The following is a 14,241-nucleotide window of genomic DNA, read 5'->3' on the forward strand; positions in this document are numbered from 1 at the left end:
TCAACTGCTAATGTATTTAATGATGCTATCATTGATAAAGAATGTCAAACAGTAACATCCTGGTGTTCACCAGGAGGGAATTCACTTTTCTCCCACCTCTCTTCTGTCAACAGCCGACACTGTGGACGCCTGCTCTGCCATAAGTGCTCAACAAAGGAGATTCCTATCATAAAATTTGATCTGAACAAGCCAGTTCGAGTTTGCAACATCTGCTTTGATGTCCTGACTCTGGGAGGAGTCTCCTAGTATGCTGTGGAACCAAAGGGATTCCCAGTCAGTGCTCCTGACAGCAGCTCTGCTTACAAGCCCTCTGGATAGGGAAGAGGAGGCTTACACATGTCTTCTGCAATAGACTGAACTAATTAAGGACCCTGTTATGATATACTCTGGTATAAATGATTTTGTATGACTGTAAATGTATCAGGCTGCGATAGACTTCACTAGGAATCAGAGTGGATTGTTGGAACCAAGTGACAAAAGAATTGAGACCCTCTTCTAGTTGCAGTGGGGTATGGAAGCTGAAATTTGTACTGATTGAATCTGCATAAAACAGGTCTGTCCTCAACATGGTGCTTTGCACTGAGCAACTCTATTAAGTCCTGTGGCTTTCAGGCTGCTTAGTAGAGATGGTATTAAGTTTCAGGGTAACCAGGCATCTTTCTTTGCTTTGTCTTAAAGATAAATGTTCCCCTTCTCTAGAGAAGACTTTTTGTGAAGCTAAACTGAGCTGTTGCAACCACTGTTCAAGAAACTCTTCAGACCTGGGGGTAGTTCTAAGTATAGCTCAAGAATTGTGGCCTTACAACAGAAAGCTTTACCACATCTGATGCAAAGCAGTCAGAATTGCAGATCCACATCTTGATACCTCCTCAACAAATGACTCGTTAGCTTTAGCATGTTCAAGAGAAGTGCAAGATTGTTTTAGGAAAATGCTCTTGCTCATACCTGCTGGAACTGTCAGTCTTCATTGCACTTTCATATTTATGTTGCTGGTCCTTGCAGTCCATGGCACTTGTACAAATGACCATGAGTTTGCTGAAAGGCTGAGCATGTGCTAAAGGAGAAACACTAAAAGTGGTGGAGTCTAACTCCCAGTACAGCAATAAATGCTGAAGTGCATTAGGAGTCCCAGGAGGGAGAGAAACACTTTCTGGGGCTTGAGGGGCCTGGTAACTGCTGTGGGAGAGTCAGAAACTCTGCCAAGTGTGGAATGTGCTGCACCTCTAGACACTAAACCTGGGCCCATTTTCAGCAGGATTGCTGGGGAGTGGGAGTGTACATGGAGGCTTCCTGTTAGGAGTAAGCTGCAGGGTTTTAATCTAGGCTGGTTGTACTCTCTTCAACATGCTGAATCTGTGGAAACCTACCACCACACTGTCTGGGTAAACAGGAGAGTATTTGACTGGCAGACCAGCTTGTGATTTGGTGGGCAAAGGCTTCAGTTAGAAAAATGGGTACTTAAGCAAAACTACATGAGGTAAAGCTAGTATAGACTCAATTCAGCATTCCTCATCTTTACTCCATGAATTGGTGTGCATTTTTTAATGACTGTTATCTCCAGTGAACTGGATGGACAGGTGATGATGTGTTGCCCTGTTTGGAGCAGTGACTTGTTGGTCTTGAAGAGTGAGAGGAGATGATGAACCAGGCTGCTCCTGTTACAGGAAACTTTCTCAGTTTTTCTCAAGCTTGTACAAGGAGAGGACAGGAGAGGGTTCAATTGCTGACATTTGTATGATTAATTTCACATCAAGTCTCACTTGATCTGCACTTTGATCTTCCAAAATGCCTATGTTGTAACTGGAATCACCCCTGTACCACTAGGGAAGAACAATGGATGAAACACAAACTTGCCTCACTGTTTGATTGTCTGCTGCTGACATGTTGCAACAGAATGCTCTGGGTAACACAGCTGGTCTCTAACACAGTTCCTAATGCAAATGGGGCACCTCTGGCACAATGCTGTGGGTGAATGAGGGAAAATAGTGCTGTCAGTTAGTGGTAGCTGCAGTAATTGTTGGTGTCAGTTAACTACAATCTACAGTTTGGGGGTTTTTGAGTGAAAGACATGATGGAAAACATTGTACTTCTGGTATTTCAGGGTGTCACTGGTTGCAGATCTCTAGCAGTGAAAGAATGATGGAAAGTGCATTTGGTGAAAGAAGTCTTGACTGTAATCCCATGGTAACATGTTGTTTTCCTTCTTGGTTTGGAGCTGAAGTGCTGTGGAGGGGTAAGGGTGTGCTCAGAATGCTGAAAGTGCAGAGGAGGGGTTTTCCTGTGGGCTTCAGCCTGGTGGGGAAACTGCACATATGTAATTGCCAAAGCATTTAAACATCACTGTTTCAGTGGCTTCTCTGATGTAAGGGCAAGGGAACAGGAAAGCAGTGATGGAGAATGTGGATCTGGTGAAAATTCAGATTAACCGAATGGCAAGTTAAGGCTGGGTAGTTGCTTTCTAAAAAATAGGATCTTGATTATAACTGTAAAACTGTGGGAAAGATCTGGAAACCACCTGTAGTGCTCCTGGTTTGCTGTTTACAGCCAGTACTCTCCCAGCTTACTGAAGTCTGAAAGGAAAGTAGATTATTGTTAAATATACAGCCTGAGGTGTTTGTTTAATTTAAAGCAACTAAATTCAGCAAATTTGATCTTTTAAAGTGCCTTTGAGATAGTTTCCTTCCAGCCAACTCTAAATAGCTTTCTGCCAGAGCTAAAGAGGGAAAGCTCACAACTTGAACCAAAACCCACCTTAGTTCTTTTCTAGTTCAGCTGAGGAGTTGACCCCTCCAGACAACTGCTGGGGCTCAGTCCCTCACACACTCTGCCTGGTGTTGGTCTGAGCTCTCAGACCACTGAGGTTTTTTGGGAGTTTTGCTGGCAATGCTCCACTACAGGGTACAAATGTGAATGAGGCACTTGGTAATGTAGTGGTGGTCAACACATTTCTAACTCTAAACAACTGCTCTTCCCTTTTTGTAGCATAATACAGTTGTTACCAAACCCCCCACCCCTCTTAGCCCTGCTTTTAGTGGTGAATATTAACTCGAGTCTGCCAAGCATTGAACAAAGGGTTAGATGGGAACTCAGTTTGTGTCCCTGCAGTGCTGCTGTCACACGAGGCTCCAGGCACTTCAGCAGGGGTGCATGGGAGGTCGGGTGGTTCCTGCTGTAGTTTTTGTTCTGAGACTGGATTCCTTTTGCCTGCAGTCACCCAGCACTCTTACACAAGCACAAGCCGTGGTCTGGCTGGAATTTCTGCCTGTGAGAGGTGCAGTCACTGTTTCACACCACTGAGTGGAGTGAGAACGCTGCTGTTGGAGGCACTAACAGAGCAGAGTGAGTTGCTGGCTAAAAGCTGACAGATGCCTTAATGACTTCCCGTGCTGGAGATAACAGCTCATCCAACTGCTCCTGTAGTGCTTATAAACTAACATGTAACAGTATGGGAGGCCAGGGCTGGATGGTTTTGTAGATCAAATATTAATAGCAAGTCCTCTTTTTTCTGTAACCAGCAGAGGTGGTCACTGCAGCAAACTCATCTCTAGAAAAATCAAAGCTTGTATGAGTGACAGAAATAACTGAACCTTCTAATACCCTCTGTGAAATAGAAAAGGAAGTCTTAGAACAATGGCATTTTATCTGCAATGTTTGTCTGGAGTTGTTGTAAAAATGTATTTTTCCAATATGCATTACTTCGTTGTGTAATGATTCTACTTGTAATAAAATGCAAACTAGATGATGCATTGTGAGGTGAAACCTTGCTAAGGAAGTGTCTGCTCCTGTAGAGACAGCTGCCCCTCTACAACTTATCCTGACAAACCACGAAGAAAACCAGGGATCCAACATCCAACTGGGCACAACAGCTTTATTCTTTGTTCTGAGATTAGTCCAGGTATTCATTGTCATGTTGTGGAACTGCTCCAACTGTTCTTTTGGCTGTCAAGGTCTGGTGTTCTGGTTTGTACCATGTAGTCATCTCAAATGCCTTATACTAGACTTACCTATAATCAGTTTTGTGAAACAAACCTGAGCTCCTGGGGCCAGAGCTGCTTCAGGGAGTTCACAGCTCAGGTTCCCAGCCCTGGGAGCACTCAGAGCTGTGTGCTGGAGGCAGCTCAGCCCCCTGGAGAGCACAGAGCTGCTGCAGCCTCACTGCAGGACAAGGAAAACTCCAGTGCAATAGCAAACCCAGCCAAGGCTTCTGGGTGAGATTGTGATGCATTATTAGTCTTTTATTAATAAAACTTACTGAAGTACAGATGCATGGTGAGCTTTATTAGAGCACTGTCTGTGGTGACTTGAGCCCTCTGTAGCTGTCACTGTTCCTTTTTCCACCATGGGAGAATCCAGCTGAGCTGCTCAGTGAAGATACTTGGAGCACTTCAGGTCACTGAGGGTGTCTCCCTGTTTGCTTTAATGGATGACTTATTCCTGGTGCAAGGCAAACTCTTCCTCCCCACTGTTTCCAAACCCTAAACTCAGGAATAAGCTATGAACTGGTTTCCAACCAACTTTAACTTAAACCAACACCTCCCTGCCCTGCCTTTTTGCAGCAGTTTATTTGATTTTTGTGTAGCTCTTGCAATCAAAACCATCCCCTCAGCACTATTTGCATAGTGAGTGTTCCAGCAAGATGAAACTTGCTCAGAAGGTCAAGCTGGTCCCACCTTCTCTGGGACTGGTTTGCCCTCACAAACTACTTCTTACAGCATTTAATAGTCTGGGATTTGCTGCAGCTTTTAGATGGCTTTAAAAAGCTCTTTTAAGGGTACTTACCAATCATTTGCAGGGATGGTTTCACTACTTTAAATGCAATTTCTTTTTAAAGTGGTGGTGTCTTTTTAAATGTGGCAAAGGCCAAAGTTGTGGAGGCAGTGAAGTGCTGCTTTGCAGCTCTGTGCTGCACCTTTTACACAGCTTGATCCTCAGCTCTGTGTGAAATGAGTTTTCATTTCTCACTCCACCCCCAGAGGTGGCTCAAGCCCAGGGCTGAGGTTTGGTTCTGCCACACATCCTGCTCCCCCTGAGTGCCACGGGCTGGCACAGCAGGGCAGTGCCTGCAGGGGCTTCTCTTCAGGATGAAGACAGGTAAAAAACCCCAAAACTAAACCCACAACCCCACTGTTCCAAGCATGTGCAGGTTTGCATTTGTGTGGCTGCCAGGGATGGAGCCACACAAACTTACTTTCTCTCCATCCCTGTAGCATCCTCTGATTTTTATCAGTGAGAAATGCTGTGATGTGTCCTGCTGCAAGGGAGGGAATGGTGCTTCCTGTAAACTTGCTAATTAACTAACTCATCACTTACATTTTGGGCCTTTCTTCAAAGGTGGTGAAAGCTAAAAATCAGTTTATAAACACTTCCAGGAGCTTACACACAGGTGGCAGCTGCCTTAAGGACAAGAAGTGACCACAACCTGTGCCACCACTGGACCCTGATCTGTGTGTCTCTCTCAAAGCTCAGCTTGACCAAAACTGATTTTAACAGCAGATTCCACTAAAACCAGCAAATGCTTCCCTGCAGCTTGAGGTTTGTAGTGCAAGTATTTCTTCCTCCCTTTTAGCCCCACCCAGAGAGGGTAATGACCTGCCCTGCATTTCTGGGAGTCACTCACACTGCTGACTTCTGCCAGCTGTGACACAATAAATATGGATTTTAAAAGTGCTGGGTCTTGTAACGGCACATCCAGCTCAGTCTGACAGGCACAGAGCAGATGGGAAGAAGTCTTATACCAGAATGGAAACAGGAGGCAGATTACAGTAGGATGGTTCTGTTGCCACCCAGGCAACAAAAAGAAAGCTATTTAAAACTACTCCTTCCTGATCAGAACAGTTTGAAAGTGGTGAATCACAGACCAGAACAGTGAGGTTAATATCAAACAACAATCCCCACGGGTGGCTTCAATATCTGGGCTCAGTATCTAACGCAAACACAGTGAGGAAATGCAGCTCTGGCCTTTGCCTTCTCCAAGAATTTGATAAAGCTTGCGTGTAACTAAAATGTGCAAGTTCCTGATACTGTGGACCCTAATTGCAGAAGAAATTCAGGGTTCTCCCTGCTTCCTTTAAACTCCTGGGAGTGAGTCAGGTGCCTGGGAAGGAGCATCAGCAGTGCCTGCAGCAGGACCTGTGGCAGTGATGCTGCAGCAGCTCTGATCTCACTGACCTCACTGTGCCACCACTGTGCACACAAACACCCAGTCCCTGACTGCACAGGGAGCAGCTCTAAAACACAACTCAGGCTGTGCATCTTACAGTTTGTTCCCCAGTGCAGAAATATTTCCCATAAAGAAATCATCCTGTTACTTGATTTTTTTAGCCACTGAGCTGGCTGAAGTGTTTCCTCCATCTCCATATATGTTAAAAAGCATCACAAGTCCCAGGAGATTGTTCCTGCTTCCTTTGCAGGGCTGGAGCTGGAGCTGCCCGCCCCAGTGCAAGGTTTCAGGGCAGGGCTCCCCCTGCCCGGCTCAGCCCGTGGGCAGCACGCACTGCTCGGCCAGGGGATGGCAGCCCTCGTATTGCTGCAGCCGAGGGTCATCCAGGTCGCCTCTGTCGCGGTGCTGGGAGGAGCCAGGCTGGCCCCAGGGCGGCCCCGAGCTCCGGACGCACACGCAGGGAGCGCCCTGCGAGCCGGGGCGGTGCAGCCTCCGCGGGACCCCGGCCCAGCCTCTGGGCACGCCCCCGCTGCGGACCGAAAAGGAAAATCTGTTACAACTCAAACCCAGGGAAATGCTTCCCGTCAATAGAGAATCCTTAGGGGAAAACCTGAGATAATCTGAGCTAAATAGTGTCTAGTTAGTTCTGAACTAGAACTAACACTGAGGTAGGCTTTGTTTCCACAGAATTCACAGAATGACTGGGCTAAAAGAGACCTTAAAGATTGAGTCCAACCCAGCCCCAACACCTCAACTAAACCCTGGCACCCAGTGCCACATCCAGGCTTTGTTCAAACAGCCACCATCCCACAGCCTTCACCTTTTTATTGGCTGTGCTTCAGAAACCTGTGGCCTGGCCCTGGTTCCATCATTGCTGCTGCAGGCTCTGCCCTTCTGAGAGTCACCAGGTCCTGCATTCCATGCTTCCATTGCCAGAGGAATCACAGCCTGATGGAGCACAGCAAAATCCTTTTCTGGAGGTACCTAAATGCTCACAGGTGAGGACACATCTTCACAGAATCACAGTGGCTTGGGTTGGAGGGACCTTAAAGACCATCCAGCCCACCCCTGCCATGGGCAGGGCCACCTTCTGTTGTGGTGTGCTGTAATGTCCCATTTTGGCCTTCCAGGTCATTCCCCCAGGTGTGCTATGTCTCTCTCCCTTCCCCCTTGCCCCCATGCTGAGTGAGTCCTGTCAATCAGGCTGAACATTCCAGCAAGGCGTCGTGTGGTTGGTCAAGTTCAAAGGATGCCCCTATGCCCAGGGGTCATTGACCTGTCTGGGTGTCATCTTCCCCTGAGACCCTGCCCCTCTCACCTGGTTGGTGGCTCACCTGTACCTCCCCTCCCCCTGTCCCTGAGCTTAAAAAGGTGATCAGACCATGCGGGGGGATTCTGTTGGAGCAGCTGCTCACGTTCAGACCTCTGTAACCATGGAATAAACCTCTGGACATTAAACCCTCCAGCAGAATCCTCTCCTTTTTCTCTTCACCATCACCTGAAGCCATTCCTCCTGAGGTAAACGGGGTCCTAACAAGCCTGGACTTGTTCAGTGCCCAGCTGCAATCTCCAGCAAGCCAAGGTATCTCTGGGGTGATACACCGCAGGTGCTGCCTTTGGCCCAGCAGCGAGGGTCAGACTGGCCCAGGCACAATCTAACTGGGAATATTGGGATTCATATTCCAATAACCTTCCAATAGACCAGGCTCTCCTGGGCCTTCTGTGCTTGACTAAACACAGGGATTTTGGGAGCTGGGGCAGAAGAAAAAGTACTTCCCCAGCTAATTCATCATGTCTCTTTATGTCTAAGTGTCTCTCTGTGGGCCAACTCCCCAACCACTGCAGCTTTTACGCCTCTAACACAAGTCCCTGCCACATCACACCTGGTCCCAAGGCTGTCCCCAAGGTCAGTGACACACAGGAGCAGATCCCTGGGGCACACAGAGCTGCTGATGGGCTGACATGAAGCCCAAGCATTTTGCAGTGTGGTCTGAAATGATTTCATCTTCAAACAAAACAGTCCCTAAGCTGAGGGATAGCTACTAACAGGAGAGAAAGGAAATGATTAATCAAAGCTTAACCTCATTTTTATGTGGTTTAAGTGAAAACGTTGTGGTATGAAACTGTCTGAAAAGCACAGGTTAATGCTTGTATTCCTGAGAGGTGACAGAACCTGTTTGAATCCCAGTCCTGCTGGGATTTCTGCCCTGTTTTGCTGAGAACAGGAGATCAGGTGCACATGTGTTAAATTCTTTGATTCCAGTGTGACAGAAGAGGCTCAGGGGGAACCTTCTCACTCTCCACAACTCCCTGACAGGAGGGTGGAGCCAGGTGAAATTCAGGCTGTGCTCACAGGGAGGGGGTACAAGGAAACAGCCTCAAGCTGTGCCAGGGGAGGTTTAGGTTGGATACTGGGGAGAATTTCTTTATGGCAAGGGTGGTCAGGCCCTGGCACAGCTGCCCAGGGCAGTGGTGGAGGCCCCATTCCTGCAGGGATGTAAAAGCTGGGGGCACAGGTCAGTGCTGGGTGCTCTCACAGGGCTCTTCCCACCTGAACAACCCTGGGAATTCAGGCAGGGACAGAGCCCATGCCTGGCTTATTCCAGCCCTGGCAGCACCACTGCCCACAGAACCTGTGCCAGGTCCCAGAGCTCACCTACCCTGGAGTGTGGTGGCTGCAGGGGCCAAGACACCTTCCCATGCCAGGAGAGGCAGGAACACAGCACAGGGCACCCAAAAAAGCCTCTGCTCCAGAGGGGCCAGGCTCACCTCTCTCTGGAGCACCAGAAGCGGGTGCCTTTAGCAGAGCTCCACTCAGAGTTGCAGGGTGGGAACTGCTGCTGCTGCTGATCACTTTCTGCCTGCAGCTTGAGAGCTTCCTCAATGGCAGCCTCCACCTCCCTCAGGGCTGCTGTCGGTGCCCCATTTTCATCGTAGAATCTGCCCACCAGCTTCCCTGGGAGAGGAGATCAATTAGGACCACAGTGTTTCCAGACCACAGACCTGTTTCCAGGCAAGGAAAATGCATAGTTCTGGTGGGGCTTTATTTTTAATTTGCTATTTAAAAGGAGATGCCACCATGGCACAATTTTAGAACCAAACTGAGCTTACATCCCTTCAACCCTTGGATCACACAGCAGTTTACCCATATTAATAAACCCATGCAGGACAAGCTTGGGCATTACAGAGCTGAAAACCAAAGCCGGTTTCACCTGCACAACCCAGAAGCCATTCCCCAGAACAATTTCCCTGCACTGCTGCCCCTACATTCTCCTGAGTGATTTCAGGCTGGCTCCATGCTCTGCGCTCAGCAGAGACAATCCAAGCAGGACAGCAGCCAGGTGGGAAAAGGATTAAACCTTCCCTTGGAGGGAAGCAAGCAGACCTCAGAGCCCTGCACACCCATCCCCGTGGGAGCCCACCCAGCCCCAGACGTACCCACGGGCTCGTAGTTGTCTCTGTAGAAGCTCAGCCAGCTGTGGATGGAGAGCAGCTCCGCGGGGGACAGCCCCGACACGGAGTCCACCAGCCCCGCCGGGCTGAAATCGCCGCTGGCAAACGCTCGGGTGGCATCTCTGCCTGCGGGCACGGGGAGAGCACAGGAAACAGGGGTGAGAGACAACAAGGGTGAGAGCCCTCCCAGAGAGCAAATTCCTCAGCCAAGGAGCGAATCCCTCAGCCGTGGATGAATTCCTCAGCCATGGAGTGAATCCCCAGCCATGGAATTAATTCCTCAGTCATAGAGTGGATTCCCCAGCCAGGGAGTGACCCCCCCCCCCCCCCCCCTCCAGCCAAGGAGTGAATCCATCAGCCACGGATTGAATTCCCCAGCCATAGAGTGAATTCCTCAGCCATGGAGTAAATCCCCCAGCCAAGGAGCAAATCCCTAAACCATGGAGAAAATCCCTCAGCCAAGGAGCAAATCCTCTAGCCAAGAAGTGAATCCCACAGCCATGCAGTGAATCCCCAAGCCTTGGACTGAATACCCCAGCCATGGATGAATTCCCCAGCCTTTGAATACAGCCCAGCCACGGAATGGCCCAACAAGGGCTGAGCTTTCCCTCCTCCCTGCCCGGGCTGCGCTCCCCGGCCGGCGGTGACACCGGGTGACACCCACACCTCCGGGGATGGTTCGCCCCCCAGCCAGGCCACCTCAGGCCCTCACACAGCGCTCCCGCCCCACCGCAGGTACCTGCGAACCCGCTGTACGCGCCGCCGGGCCCGTAGTGCTTGCGGCCCCGCTCCACATTGAACACCCGTCCCAGCAGGGCGAGGTAGAGCCCGGGCTCGCCCGGCGCCCCCCGGTAGCGGCGCAGCTCGGCGGCGCTGAGCAGGCGGGCGCGGGGCTCGAACCCGCGGCGCAGGAGGCAGGCGGCGGCCAGGCCCAGCAGCGCCGCGGCCGCGCCCCGCCACATCGCGCCGCGACAGCGCAGCGCTCGCGCGACAGTTCCCTCGCCGCACGGCAGCGTGCAGGCCCAACCGCGGCCGGCGGGACGGCCGGGCCCAGGGCGCGCTTTACGGCAGCGTGGCGGCGGAGCCATGGAGCGCTCCGGGCTGCGGGGAGATGATTTTACACTGAAATAAACGGAGATGGTTTTACACTGAAATGAACACGAGACCTTTCTCCTTTTTAATTCTACTCATAGAACACCGCCTCCCACCAGCCCAGGCTGCTCCGAACCCCGGCCAACCCCGCCTCGAACACTCCAGGAACGGGGCGGCCACAGCTGCTCTGGGCCCGCCCTCACAAACCCTCTGAGTAATGCCGTTGTTCATAAGGACAGTCACAGAATGTGAAAAATGCGTATTTTATTATTGGCTTTTCGCAAATATTAAAATGAATATTATATGTGTTGCGTTAGAAGGTAATGCTGTATTAATTCTCTAAGTAGGGTAGTAAATGTAGCTCTAGGTTATAACAAAATGTTAAAATAGAAGGAGTGAATCCCCCAGCCAAGGAGTGAATCAGCCATGGAGTGAATTCTTTAACACCTTCTGGCTGTGGAAGGGAATCTCTGTTGCACTACTTCCTTAGAAGTTTTCCAAAAGTTCTACTTTACAATAAAAGAAATTTCACTGCTACTTTTAAAAAGCTACAATAAAATTCAGCGTGGCAAACTTTGACTTGCTGATAACGCTAGTAAGTATCAAGAGGAATTACTCAGGCAGGATTTCCTACCCGTGCTAGAATATAGAATATCCTATGCAGGATACTTTTTTTTCCTAAAGAAAGGACTCACTGAGATAGCAGCCACAGGACACCTGAATCTTACAAAGAAAGAGAATTTATTGCTCCATTATCAGGAGAAATGAACTTCCTCCTGCCTCACTCAGGCAGGATGATGCTGTTAGGCTTATGAGGAAGAAGTTGACACTGACCAGACAGAATCCTGTGTTTGAATGGAATTTATGCATCATGTATGAGGTGTATGAATATGCAACAAGCTATTGTTTTTAAGGGTTAATGCTCTGTTAACCTGTGTCCTTTTTTGGGCTTATTTTGCCCAGAAAGAGGTACCTGGACTGTCCCTAACTCTTTGTTTCTATTGTCTTATATTGTCCTAATCCAAATTGTCCAAATTATTATTACTCTAATTGTATTACTATTTTTAGAACCATTTTATTACTATTAAACTTTTAAAATTTTAAAAACAAGTGATTGCTGCTTTTCACACAGAATCTCTTGTTGCCAGTGCCCTGTGGAGATCACTCATTGTGACCCGCCCAGGGCAGGGGCACCTGGAGCAGGTGACACAGGAGGGTTTGGGTGACTTTGGCATTTTCCAGGGCAGCAGGAGCCCAAAAAAGGACAACCATTAACAAAGAATTAACCCTTAAAAGCAACAGCCTGTTGCATATTCATACATGATACATAAATTCCATTCAAACACAGGATTCTGTCTGGTCAGTGTCAGCTTCTTCCTCTGAATCCCAACAGCGCCTTCAAGGCAGGAGGAAGTTGATTTCTCCTGATAAGTGGCAACAAATTCTCTTTCTCTGAAAGATTCAGGTGTCCTGTGGCTGCTCTCTCACTGTGAGTCCTTTCTTTAAAAAAAAGTACCCTACATAGCATAGTTTCTATATTAACATTTTTTATAACCTAAAACTATATTTAACACAGTACTTAAGAGAATTAATAGTGCATTACTCTCTAACACTACACATATAATATTCATTTTAATGCTTGCAAAAACCAATCATGTTGTATTCTTGTTGTAGTTCATATTTCTCAGGTCCCATACTGTACCAAGCTGTTCTCCTCTGCAGCACAGTTCTTCACATATCTTCTCAAGGGCTCCTCTTGGGCTCTCGACCCACTCTTATTTATTCCAGTTACCTTCACGAGCTACAGCTGCTGCCCAACTAAGGACTTCACAGCTGTGGCTGGTTTGGAGTAACTAGGACCCACACACAGATCTTACAGGGACTCTCTCCACAAGGATCCACTTATTTAATACACAGATCTTACAATACATAGATCTTAAGAGGGACTCTCTCCATAACATTACATATATTCAAGCCCCCACACAATCATAAAATACACATTTTTCACATCCAGAGAGAGACACTCCGTGCTCTCCCTGCACAAGTCTGTCCCAGTGCTCTGCCACGCTCATGTCAAGGAGTTTTCCTCACGTTGAGGTGAAATTTGTCGTGTGGCCTTCACTCTTCATCCTGTCACTGGGCACCACTGAAGAGTCTGGCACCGTCCTATTGGCACCTCTTGGGGATACATCTATGAATTAATGAGATCTCCCCACAGAACCGGGCTCAGGTGCCGCTCTCTCCCCGGGATCGCTGTCCCCAGCCCTCGCTGTCCCCGCGGGTCCCCTCACGGCCCCGGGAGCCGCCGGGCCGGGCTTTGCGGCACTGGCGCTTTGCGGCGGTGTGTCGCTTTGCGGCGGTGTGGCGCGGTGTCGCTTTGCGGCGGTGTGGCGGCCCCGCGCTGACAGGTGCGGCGGGCGGGAAGTTGCTGACTAAGGCGGGCCGGGCCGGGCGGGGACCGGCGGGAGCGGCGGCGGCACCGGCGGCGGCGGCTGCGAGCGGCTCCCGAGCGGCTCATGGGGACGGCGGCGAGCCACAGCAGCGAGGAGGAGGAGGAGGGCGCCGAAGAGGGCATGGAGGGGGCGGCCGGCGCGCCCCAAGCCGGCGCGGCCGCTCCGGCGCTGCCGCCGGCCGAGGTGCTGCTGGAGCAGGCCCGGCTGCGGGAGGCCACGGCGCGGCTGCGGGAGGCGGCCCTGCCCGAGCCGCTCGTGTCGCGGCACCACAGCGCGCTGGTGCGATGGCTGGAGGAGCGGCTGAGCCGCGGCGACGAGGCCGTGAGCCTGGAGCAGTTCTGCGAGGTGCTGGAGAGCGTGTCCCGGCTGGCGGCCGGATCCCGCGGCGAGAGCGAGGAGGTGAGAGCGGCCGGGAGCCGCGGGGAACGGGAACGGCTCCGGCGGGGAGGAACCTCGGGGACCGTCCCGTTCCAGCCCCTGCCACGGGCAGGGACACCTTCCAACAGAGCGGGTTGAGCCGTCCAGCCCGGCCTTGGGCACTGCCGGGGATGGGGATCGCTCCGGGGATCCGCCTGTCCGGGCAGGGGGGCGATCGGCACCGGGGGAACCTCGGGGTGCTGCTGGGGGTCGGTGTCCCCGAGCCCGGCTCCGTGGCCATCCACACAACCCTGGAGACCCCGGACGCGCGTCCTGGTACGTGGGGAGGGCCAGGCCAGAGGGTTCTGCTGCTGCTGCTGTTGATGGACAGCCTGTCAGCTTCCAGTTATCCCTCTAAAAAAAACTTATGTCAGTTATCAGTGATCATGCTCAGCGGCCGCTGAAGAATAAAATGGGTTTTTACAGCAATATTTCTGCTGTTGCTGCCGCTGGTGCCGCTGAGAGCTGCAGGTGTGGTGGGAACACGGGTAGGAAATCCTGCCTGAGTAATTCCTCTTGATACTTACTAGCGTTATCAGCGAGTCAAAGTTTACCACGCTGGAGTTTATTGTAGCTTTTTAAAAGCATCAGTGAAATTGTCAAGCGTTTCTTTTATTGTAAAGTAGGACTTTTGGAAAACTTGTAAGGAAGTGATGTAACAGAGAT

The 14,241-nt window shown here is 50.4% G+C and overlaps 3 protein-coding genes across 4 annotated transcripts in view; 2 read left to right on the forward strand and 1 right to left on the reverse strand.

The window, feature by feature from the left end:
* ANKFY1 (ankyrin repeat and FYVE domain containing 1) overlaps positions 1–4,640 on the forward strand; it is a 33,499-nt gene extending 28,859 nt beyond the window's left edge. For both annotated transcript variants that reach the window (XM_058037343.1, XM_058037344.1), the window contains exon 25: positions 114–4,640. In XM_058037343.1, coding sequence (XP_057893326.1) covers positions 114–246 — 133 coding nt within the window. In that variant the 3' untranslated portion in view covers positions 247–4,640. The remainder of the gene's footprint in view (positions 1–113) is intronic.
* A 516-nt stretch (positions 4,641–5,156) lies between these two features.
* On the reverse strand, positions 5,157–10,575 carry LOC131091344 (neuferricin). The gene is made up of 4 exons (XM_058037345.1): positions 10,353–10,575; positions 9,599–9,739; positions 8,930–9,116; positions 5,157–6,689 (listed from the first exon to the last, which is right to left on the reverse strand). Exons 1-4 carry the CDS (start codon positions 10,573–10,575, stop codon positions 6,473–6,475), a joined length of 768 nt encoding a protein of 255 aa, XP_057893328.1. The 3' UTR covers positions 5,157–6,472.
* Positions 10,576–13,221: 2,646 nt separating this feature from the next.
* The window catches only part of ZZEF1 (zinc finger ZZ-type and EF-hand domain containing 1), a 60,681-nt gene continuing 59,661 nt past the window's right edge, over positions 13,222–14,241 (forward strand). The window contains exon 1 of the mRNA XM_058037401.1: positions 13,222–13,557. Within this exon, the coding sequence (XP_057893384.1) occupies positions 13,222–13,557 (336 nt within the window). The remainder of the gene's footprint in view (positions 13,558–14,241) is intronic.

Source organism: Melospiza georgiana, chromosome 19, assembly GCF_028018845.1.
Source record: "Melospiza georgiana isolate bMelGeo1 chromosome 19, bMelGeo1.pri, whole genome shotgun sequence".
NCBI lineage: Eukaryota > Metazoa > Chordata > Aves > Passeriformes > Passerellidae > Melospiza > Melospiza georgiana.

Excerpts from the sequence above, each read along its gene's own strand:
- LOC131091344 (XM_058037345.1), bottom strand. The coding sequence starts at position 10,575 with ATGTGGCGGGGCGCGGCCGCGGCGCTGCTGGGCCTGGCCGCCGCCTGC. Across the intron at positions 9,117-9,598 it reads AGACAACTACGAGCCCGTGG|GGAAGCTGGTGGGCAGATTC; the intron begins GTACGTCTGGGG and ends CTCCTCTCCCAG. Across the intron at positions 6,690-8,929 it reads TTCTGGTGCTCCAGAGAGAG|CGGGGGCGTGCCCAGAGGCT; the intron begins GTGAGCCTGGCC and ends TTCGGTCCGCAG.